The sequence below is a fragment of the Gracilinanus agilis genome, chromosome 1, assembly GCF_016433145.1.
Source record: "Gracilinanus agilis isolate LMUSP501 chromosome 1, AgileGrace, whole genome shotgun sequence".
Taxonomy (NCBI): domain Eukaryota; kingdom Metazoa; phylum Chordata; class Mammalia; order Didelphimorphia; family Didelphidae; genus Gracilinanus; species Gracilinanus agilis.
The window spans coordinates 717,362,907-717,372,846 of NC_058130.1; the positions used below are offsets into that span (position 1 = coordinate 717,362,907).

At 42.7% G+C, this 9,940-nt stretch overlaps 1 protein-coding gene and 1 long non-coding RNA gene across 2 annotated transcripts in view; one reads left to right on the forward strand and one right to left on the reverse strand.

The window, feature by feature from the left end:
* LOC123243049 overlaps positions 1 to 9,940 on the forward strand; it is a 45,970-nt gene that overhangs the window by 15,186 nt on the left and 20,844 nt on the right. The window lies entirely within an intron of this gene.
* The window catches only part of NMRK2 (nicotinamide riboside kinase 2), a 15,790-nt gene continuing 6,124 nt past the window's right edge, over positions 275 to 9,940 (reverse strand). Inside the window, exons 3-7 of the mRNA XM_044671212.1 lie at positions 8,896 to 8,944; positions 8,558 to 8,729; positions 4,615 to 4,686; positions 2,405 to 2,511; positions 275 to 680 (exon numbers count right to left, since the gene is read on the reverse strand). Coding sequence (XP_044527147.1) covers positions 595 to 680; positions 2,405 to 2,511; positions 4,615 to 4,686; positions 8,558 to 8,729; positions 8,896 to 8,944 — 486 coding nt within the window. The 3' untranslated portion in view covers positions 275 to 594. The remainder of the gene's footprint in view (positions 681 to 2,404; positions 2,512 to 4,614; positions 4,687 to 8,557; positions 8,730 to 8,895; positions 8,945 to 9,940) is intronic.

Genomic DNA, 9,940 nt, shown 5'->3' on the forward strand with positions numbered 1-9,940 from the left:
CAATGGCCTCCACTGTCAAGGCAGGTAGATCCTAGGTTGTGAGGGCCCTTCCAGCTCTGAGAGTGGGTGGCTATCTGCATTCTGTGGGGAGAGGGGACATTTGTGCTTTAGGTAGGCATTAAACTGGATGCCCTTAGACATTCTAGGATCCTGTGACTGTGAATTCAGAGCTGCCGGGTGTACATGGCCTCCTTGCACTGCCCAGGAGACCCTTGTTAACGTCTTTCATATGAAACTGAACCAGCTGGCACCAAAAGATAGAAAAAACAGGTATGTGTATATTTATTGCCTAAGTGGATTGTGGCCGTCACAAAATATATCTTCAAACATCTCTGAGATCCCCAGCAGGCAACTTTCTTCAACTGAACCAAGGAAAGAAGTTATTGCTTGCTTTGTCCATCCTGCTCCAGAGGGAGATTCCCGGATGGTCTCGGGTCAGGTCTGACTCCCCGGGGGCCGAGAGAGCCCCTCTCTCCAGGGCCTGGACAGTCCTATGGACTTGGTCCGATGTATGTTCCCTTGGCATGATGAAGACCCGCCAAGGCGGTGAGGGGCAGGTCGGAGCCGCTCCCTTTCTCACACTCTTCCCAGAAGCTAGGAACAATTTAAGAGAGTATTCTGGATGTCTTCCAGGACTTGACGGTAAAGCTCATCTCTGGATTTCAGCCCGTCCAGATGCACTAGAATCAGAAAGAAATGGATTAGAACCATGGGACCTCAGGGGAATGGTATCATAGAAAGAATACTGGATCTGGAAAGAAGGTCTGGCTTTGAATTCAGATCCTGCCAATTATTAACTATGTGACCTTGGGGAAAAATCGCTTCATCTCTCTGAATCTCATAAAGCCCCAATATAAAATGTGAATGCCAGATTAAATGATTTTTAAGGTTTCTTCCAGCTTTAAATCTTATTTTTAAACATCAATTACTTTTCCAATTAAGTATTTTTTATTCCTTCTTCCTTCTCCCTCTCCAACTGGGGAGTAGGGGGAAAGAAAGAAAACTAAAACCATTGGAACATTTATGCACAGTTAAACAGAGCAAATTCTCATATTAGTTATGGCCAAAAATGTGTGTGTCTCATTCTGTACCCTGAGTCCAACCCTTCTCTGTTGATTGAAGGGCAGCATTCTTTATCACTGGTGCCCTGGAATCATGGCTAGCGACGCTTCTTGTGATTTTTTAAAAAATCTTACTTTTGGTCTTACTAACAATTCTAAGACAGAATAGCAAGGGATAGGTAAATGGAGTTAAGTGATATGCCCAGGATCACACATCTAGGAAGGGTCTGAGGCCAGATTTGAACCCAGGCCCTCCCAACTCTAGGTCTGGTCCTCTATTCACTGTGCCACCTTTTTTAGCTGCCTCTAAATCTTATGATTTTAAACTTAACCCTTTCCAGTGAAAGGCTCTCCAGAGTTACTAGGTATGTTAAGGAAGCAAGATTTAGTGGATAGGCTTCTGGACTTTTGAGTCGAGGAGTCCTTGGTTCACATTCCACCTCAGATACTTACTAGCCCTGTGGACTTTAGACAAGTCTTTTAACTTCTCAGTCCTTCATGTATAAAATAAGGGGTTTGGGTTCAATGGCTTCTAAGGTCTCTTCCAGCTCTAAGCCTTTGGGCAGGTTGCTGGATTTGGAGACATCATTCTTGAGGCATGAGGTTGAGAGAACATGAGGGCAGCTATTTCTTAGAATAGGTAGGCTTTGATGTGATATAGAAAGGAATGTGTTTCTTTTTTTAAACATATTTTATGTTTTTAAGTTATTTATTTATTTATTTATTTTATTTTAAAACCCTTAACTTCTGTGTATTGGCTCCTAGGTGGAAGAGTGGTAAGGGTGGTCAATGGGGGGTCAAGTGACTTGCCCAAGGTCACACAGCTGGGAAGTGTCTGAGGCCGGATTCGGACCTAGGACTTCTTTTCTCTAGGCCTAATTCTCAATCCACTGAGCTACCCAGCTGTCCCAAGGAATATGTTTCTGATAGAAAATGGTGATGCATTAGCTTTATCCAGTGAGGGTGGTGGAGCCTCTGCTTTTGGATGGTGGGGACAGGTTGGCTGGAGGTGGAAGGACCTAATGTCTTTTAACTCTCATGTTTTAGAGAGATCATGGTCAGGAGCTGGACTTTGTCCAAACCGGGAGTGGTAAAGATATACATTATTTATATTCTCCAAAGTCCCCTTGGCTTTATCTGAGTCCAAAGATAATTTGACCCTTCAAGTCAAGAAGCCTAGACCAGTTTTGCTACTTGGTACCTGTGTGACCTTGGGCAAATCTCATTTCCGATCTAGGTCTTAGTTTTCTCATTTCAAGAGATTGGGCTAAATGAACTCTAACTTCTAGTTCTAAAACCTCTGACAAAACAGAGTGTCCCTGAAGTTCAGGGATGCAACTCACCTACATCCACACTGTTGGCATCCATCTCCTGCCTGTATTTCTGGTACATGGGCCACACGTGGCCATCGAAGAGACCTGGAGGGTCAGGGACCTTGTAGCTGCGACTACTGCAGAGAAGAGTGAGATGGAGAGTGAAGTTGTGGCACCCAGATCCCTCCTGAATGGGGTGATGGAAGACTGAATGGGGCCATAGGGGTATGTGTGTGTGTCAGAATGGGCCTTGGTTTGGACCTCAGGAGGCTTGGTGCACAAAATATTTTTTTGACAACAAAGAGTGATAGTAAGGTATATGAGTATTATCAAGGTGATAAAAGGGAATCCCGCAGAGGTTAAGGGATATGACACACCTAGTAAGTGGAAGAGAGCTATTTTTTGAACTAAAGGCTCTTGAGACTGAATGACTCGGAAGGGTTGTTATAGAGAGAAGATATGGGTTGAATTGGAAAGCATACTGGATTTGGAGTTAGGGGACCTGAATTCTTACTTACTATATTATATATTATGACTTTGGACAATCCATCTAATTTCTCTGGGCCTTACTTTCCTTATTGGTAAAATGAGGGAGTTTGAATAGAAATCCTATAAGGTTCTTTTTATCTTTAAACCAGACCTTATGAATTCTGAGGTCCCTTCCATGCTGAGATCCTGTGATTCCAAGGCCAAAATGCTCTAATCTATTCCACAGCACAACTGTCACTGTGGGCCATAGACCTTTCTTCTCTATCTCCCTCATCCTTGCTCCTTTTCCACATATTCCTTAAAGCAGTGATGGGCAAACTTTTTAAAGAGGGGGCCAAAGGAAAGGAAATGTTCATCTGTCAGTCTGTTTCTAAGGCAACTCTTTTGAAGTTTCATTGTATTGTATCCTACTCACTGTATTCATCAGATTAGGAATAATGTCCTGTGGCTGGATAGAACATTTCAGGGGGCTGCATCTGGCCTTCTGGCGTTAGTTTGCCCATCACTGCCCTAGTATCAGGTGGGTAGGAATTTGCCCTAGCTCAATGCTTTCCTCCCTTAGTCTCCAGGCCACACAGATCAATCCTGGGTTGAGGTTCAAGAATTGTTCTGTGTTTAGACATAGCATTTTGGCCTGGGGACAGAGAAACTTGTTATTAACCAACAAGTCCTAAGTTGTACTTTCTGCAACCAGTTTCTCTATAGTCACTGCTTGGGATCCTGACTACAGAGAGCATGGAGGTGGGGGAAATGTGCGTCTCATGTCTTGAGGCAGACAAGGAGGCTGCTGCCACATTTTCTCTGCCCTGAACAACTGCTCTCTGTGCCCCTTTGGCTCCCCTCCTCCTCTGCCATGGAAAGTTGGTTACATAAGTTGGTTGTTTCATCTCATCTATTAGACTGTGAGCACGCTGATTGCTCTGTGCCCAACAGGTATTGGTTAATGGCTCATAGAGCCTTGTACACAGGACTTTCACGCCTTCATACATATTAGTTATATCAGATTGGCTTGAAAAGGATCATAGAATCTTAGAGCTGGAAGGGCTCTTGGGAGGCATCTAGTCTAACTTGTACTTGAGCCAGAATCTCTTTTCTATAACATCCTTGACAGGTGCTCATCCAACCACCACTTGAAGACTTTAAGAGATGGAGAATTTACTACTTTTTCAGAAAGTGCATTTTATGCAGAAAGAAGCATATGATTTTTCAGCTGTTTATTTGGGTTTATGTTTTGGGGTTTTGGTTTTATAAGATTATTCACTCACAGAAATGACCAATATGGAAATATGTTTTGTACAATAACACATGTATAACCCAGATTGAATTGTCTGCCAGTGCTGGGAGGGAAAGGGGAAGGGAGGGAGATAAGTTCAATCATATATACCTTAGGAAAACTGGTGTGGAAATTTGTTATTACATGGAATTGGTAAATATCTATCTATATGCATATATATGAGTAAAAAAGTACATTTTACTTTTGAATAATTCTATTTCTGAGACAGTTTTCCTTTATATCAAGCCTAGATATGCTTCTCTGTAACTCCTCTCCATCACTTCTAGTTCTGCCTTTTGGGACGCACAACAAATCTAATCTCTCTTTCCCCTACAGCCTTTCAGCGCTTGGAGATAGCTATGAATTGGTTGCAATACTCTCACTCCTTCTGTCCCCAGGTACCCAAGTCCCACAGGTGACTATGGAAAGCATCAGGCAAGGCTTGCTCAGTGGGCTGATGCTTAGGGCCTCAGTTTACCTTCTTCTCCTCTTGCATTCCTCATATGGGACAGTCAAAAAGTAACGGCGATTGTACAAGTCCAGCAAGGGCCTGGGCAGCAGGGGAGATAAAGAGATTGGTGGTTAGCATTCCTAATGATGATTGCCCATCACTGCAAAGAAATTTCTCCTTTCTCGGGCCCTCAGACATTCTAGGGGCTTGGGATCTGGGCTGACAGTAGTTACTTACTGGCAGTTATAAAATCCCTTTAAGTTTAGAAAGTGCTTTATATACTTACTGCAATTAATCCTGGCAATGACTGTGAAATCGGTGCAGGAGGGATTATCTCTGTTTTACAGATGGAGAGAAGGAGGCTTTGGAAGGTTAAATGACTTGTGTAGGCTCACACAGCCAGCAAATTGTCAGAGGCAGGCTTTGAACCCAGACTGTTCACTATACCACGTTGTCTTTGAATACTTGGTTAGGTTGGACAGGGTGGAAATGCTGTTGCCCATGTAAGATTTGGGGTATTTAGAGGAGTATTTTCAGTGCCCAGGGCTTGGTGTTAATAAGGCTAAAGACATTGCCTGGAGCTTCCCATGGGAGAGTTTGATTTTTTTTGCACCTTCAACCCTTACTATGTGCCAGTGACCATGATGGGATCTGGGTGAGGGAGTGTGAATATTTCAAATCTGTCCATCCTAGTGACATGGCTTAGTACATGAGCCATATTGTTAGAGGCTAGATTTCCATCCTCCTTTTAGGGGAAAATTGATGAGCTATGCCACCTACCAAAGGGGAGCATTTTAATTTATTTTTTAATTAAAAAAACCCCTTATCTTCCATCTTAGAATCAATATTGCATATTGATTCCAAGGCAGAAGAGTAGTAAGAACTAGGCAATGGGATTTAAGTGACTTGCCCAGAGTCACACAGCTAGGAAGTATCTGAGGTCAGATTTGAACCCAGGACCTCCTGACTCTAGGCCTGACTCGAAGTCCACTGAGCCACTGGAGCATTTTTATTTAAATCAATGAGCCAGTAAGGAAATCTAAAGTTTTAATTTTGAAGCTAAGGCAATTAAATATCTTTTTAGCTACTGGATTTTATCTTACAAAATGTTAAAAAGCATCCACCATTGGAAGGTCTCTAGCAAACTGAGTATATTTCTCTATGGAGGATTTGTGGGAGGACAGTGATATAGGATGGGAAGATGTAGGCTGGATCTTCCTTATGGAGGAGAGGAGACACCCTGTTGGGATTCATTCAGGCACTGGAGGGAGCAACTGGGTTTGGCCACAGACTTCTTGGATGATTTTTGGTCAATTGGCTAACTTATTTGGGTCTCAATTTTCTATCTTTACAATGGGTTTAGGCCCACCATATTTGGTGGATTGTGAACTTTTGTTGACAGAGGGTCCAAAATCCTTTAACAAGTTCAAATGCAAACTCAATGTGTAGCTTTGAAAAACTTGGATTAGAGTGTTTGGGGAACCAGGCATTCTGGGTAATTGAAATTTCAGGTTGACTAAGGGATAATAATTGGGAACCTCAATTTTTTTTTACAGTTGCTTAAAAAGTTAGCAATTTCCTCCTCTCTTTTGCTAAGAATGATACAGTGAACATAGTCAAGCTGTCTTTGAAGGTTCTGAGGCGTGTTTTATCATTGTATTGAACATCAATAGTGATGATAAGGCTATAGGCAAAGGACGGGGGTTCCCAGGCAATTAATTGAAATCTACCAGTAAGTCTTGAAGCCTTCCCAGAAAAAGCTCCAGACTGCCACCAGCAATCCTTTCCTCCTTGATTTGCTGGAATTCCCAATGGGGAGAGAGCCAAACTCCAGGTGACCCTGGGATTTTATGGACAGCATCACTTCACTCCCTTGAGGAATTCCTCTCTAGGTTTTGGAGAAATGGGAAATAAAGCCATAGAATGTCAGAGATGGCAGGGCTCTTAGACTCAATCAGGTCCAAATGCCTTGTTTCATGGATGAAGAAACTCAGGCCCAGAGAGAGAATGGGCCTTGCCTAAGGGGACAGGCTAAGCCCTAATTCCTCTGAGGCCATCCTCTGCAGAAAGGATTTGGGTGTTTCAGATCCATATTATGTAAGGCCATTGAGATGAGGAATTTCATTTTCAATAAACAAAATGGATAGTTTTTTATATTTTTCTTAACTTCTTAAATTTAATTTTTAAAATTAATTTTAAACCCTTACTACTTTTTGTCTTGGAACTCGCTCCAAGACAGAAGAATAGTAAGGGTTAGACAATTGGGATTAAGTGACTTGCCCAAGGTCACACAACTCTGAAGTATTTGAGGCCACATTTGAACCCAGGACCTCTTGTCTTCAGACCTGATTTTCTATCTATTGAACCACCTAACTACCCCAGTTTTTTTAAAAAAGCAGATATTGTAGAGATATAAGGGTACTGCTCAATAGTTGAAATTTTTTGGGATAGGACTTCATGGCATCCTCAGTGTGGATGTGCCCTTTAAGGATACACTCTCATCCCTGTCTTAACAGGTAGTTCCCTGGACTGATGAGTCTCCTCTCACTTAGTGAGGCTGGGCATCAGACAGTGGACCCTCACCAGGCTGGACCCGAGACCTCTCTAGCTTGGTAGACCCCACATTGGCTGGGCCTCCACTGGCCCAACTTCCATCAACCTCCATGCTAGGAAGAGGCATCAGAGGAGACTCTGGTATCATAAGACCAAAGCTCTAGGGCTAGAAGGGCCCAGAGAGGCCATTTAATATGAAGTTTTTTTCTACAGATGAAGGAACTAAGGACCCAGAGATATTAAGGGACTTACCCAAGGTCACACAAATAACATGTCTCAGAGGTGAGATCTGAACCCAGGTCCTCCTATAGTCAAGGCTCTTTCCACTGTACCATGTTGCCTCATTGAACAGAGATTTACTAAAGTTCTTCTCTTTATATAATACTAATACAGAATACTATATCGTTATCATCATCACCAGACCATACAGTCACAGTTGGAAGGGAGCTCATCAAGTCCAAATCCTTCATTTTACAATCAAGGAACTGAGGCCCAGAGAGGTTTGATAACTTGCCCAGAGATCATACAAGTAGTATGTAAAATTGAACCCGGGTCCTCTCATTCCAAATCCAGAACTCTGTCCATTGTACCAACAACCTCCAAGCACAAAGGGTTTAGAAAGCTTCACCCAAGTCCTCTTCATTGCAGACAGGAGTGTACTGGAGCCAACTTGAACCAGCTCTCTGAGAGCTGATTGTTAAATATTTGGGATGAGCATTTAGACCTTGGAAATGGGCAAATTTTATAAATCAGGACTTGATTTGATAGATTGTCAAGACTTAAGAAGTGATAGAGAAAATGTTAGTAATGCAGATTAAACTATGAGTGTGTTCAATGTACACTTTTTTCAAAAAGGGAAACAATCAATGTTTGCCAGTATGCCTGTGGGCAGGTAACTGGGGGTTCTCAAAGGCTATTCCAGCGAAGGTTTAGTAGGTCCTACCAAGCTGAAATGGCTTTGAGTAGGGGTCAGTGGTGGCTTGATAGTGCTAATCACCCACTCAAAGACTGGCTCTCAGGTGTTGATTTTTGGGGTTTATGGCTGTTTGTGGGTATTATTATTATTATTATTATTATTATTATTATTTTAACCCTTAACTTCTGTGTATTGGCTCCTTGGTGGAAGAGTGGTAAGGGTGGGCAATGGGGGTCAAGTGACTTGCCCAAGGTCACACAGCTGGGAAGTGTCTGAGGCCAGATTTGAACCCAGGACCTCCTGTCTCTAGGCCTGACTCTCAGTCCACTGAGCTACCCAGCTGCCTGTGGGTATTATTTTCAAAGGTGTTGATGGATAGTGCTCTGAGCTAGTGCTCTGGAGGAAATTCTAGATCCCTGAGTCATGGCTTGGGAAATGGACAGACCTTGTTCAAGAAAGATGGAAACAGAATGGATTCTGGGAATGGCTCTTGCCTCTTACTTGTAACTGTAGAGCAAGAAGCCTTCCAGAATGAGGATGTGGGTGTCGCTGGAGCCAGACTCCTGGGAGTTGGGCAGAATGTTGACCCCGTGTGTGCGGGCAAATTTCATGGGGTTATTTAGCCACGCGAGGACTGTGCTCAGCATGGCTTCCATGTCCAAAGATTCCAGCACTGGGAGATAAAGGGAAGACAGAAAAAGAGAAGATGAGTGAAGGCCCTTGGATGCACGGGCACACATAAATGTAGAATGTGTACCAGGAGCTAGAAACATTTCTACACATCAAAGAAGACAGAAAAAAAAAAAAAAGAAACTTCCTAGAGCAGACACTGTCCTTACCGTCCCATTGCTTAAAGCCGTCTTCCCCGACTTCTATTTGATCTTGTGGCTGAAATATAGTGAGCAATAAAACATTGCTACAAACTCAGAATTATCAGTCCCCTAAAAAACTCGGGATGACCACAACATCATAAGATTTAGAGCTTGAAAAGACTTTAAATGGCATCTAGTCCAACCCCCTCATATTTTAAAATAACAAATATTTATTAAGTACCTTTATGCAAGAAATGTTGCTAGATAGACACTGGGCACACACACAAAAATGAGATAGCTCTGCCCCTTAAGGAGCTTAAATTCTATGGGCACCCCCTCATTTTATAGTGAAGAAGAAAAGATGGTAAGCAGAGAAGAGAAAGAATTCCTCTATAGTCACATACTAGTAAGTAACCAGTTACATCTGGAATTAAAACCCAGATCCTCCAACTCTAGGTCTATTTTTCCCCATTACTACACAGCTAACTCTGACCATCATCAGATGGTCACTTGACAAAGCTGTTGAAGGCAACAGGACTTTAGAGAAGCTAAAGTGCTGAGCAATGGAAATTTTACCAAACATTGTATAAAGGAGACCTTTTGGGGGAAAAAGAGGAAGAGAAATACTCCTCAGATTATATTTATGGGGTTCACCTATTTTATCCATATAGCAGGCCAGCCCACTTCTATCTCCCTAATATAGAGAGAAATTGTAGGGTTTGTGGAGAATCAGAAAGGTAGCGATCAAAGGGCAGAGAACCCTTATAGTGGTAGTCATCATCCACTTGGTATCCAGGTCAGGACAGGGTTGATGGGCAGGACTTTGGGACTAGGCATCTGAAACTGGGGTCTGGGACATCTTCCTCTAGGACTCTGCCATTGGTTAGTAGAAATGGTAGTGCTGGGAATCACAGGAATTCAGGATGACCTGAGGCCCTTTGGAGGAGCTAGTTAGGCCTTAGCATAGTATCCTCCCTCCTTCCCTCCCTCCCTCTCTCTCTCTCTCTCTCTTTTCTTTCTTTTTTTTCCTTTCTTTCTTTCTTTCTTTCTTTCTTTCTTTCTTTCTTTCTTT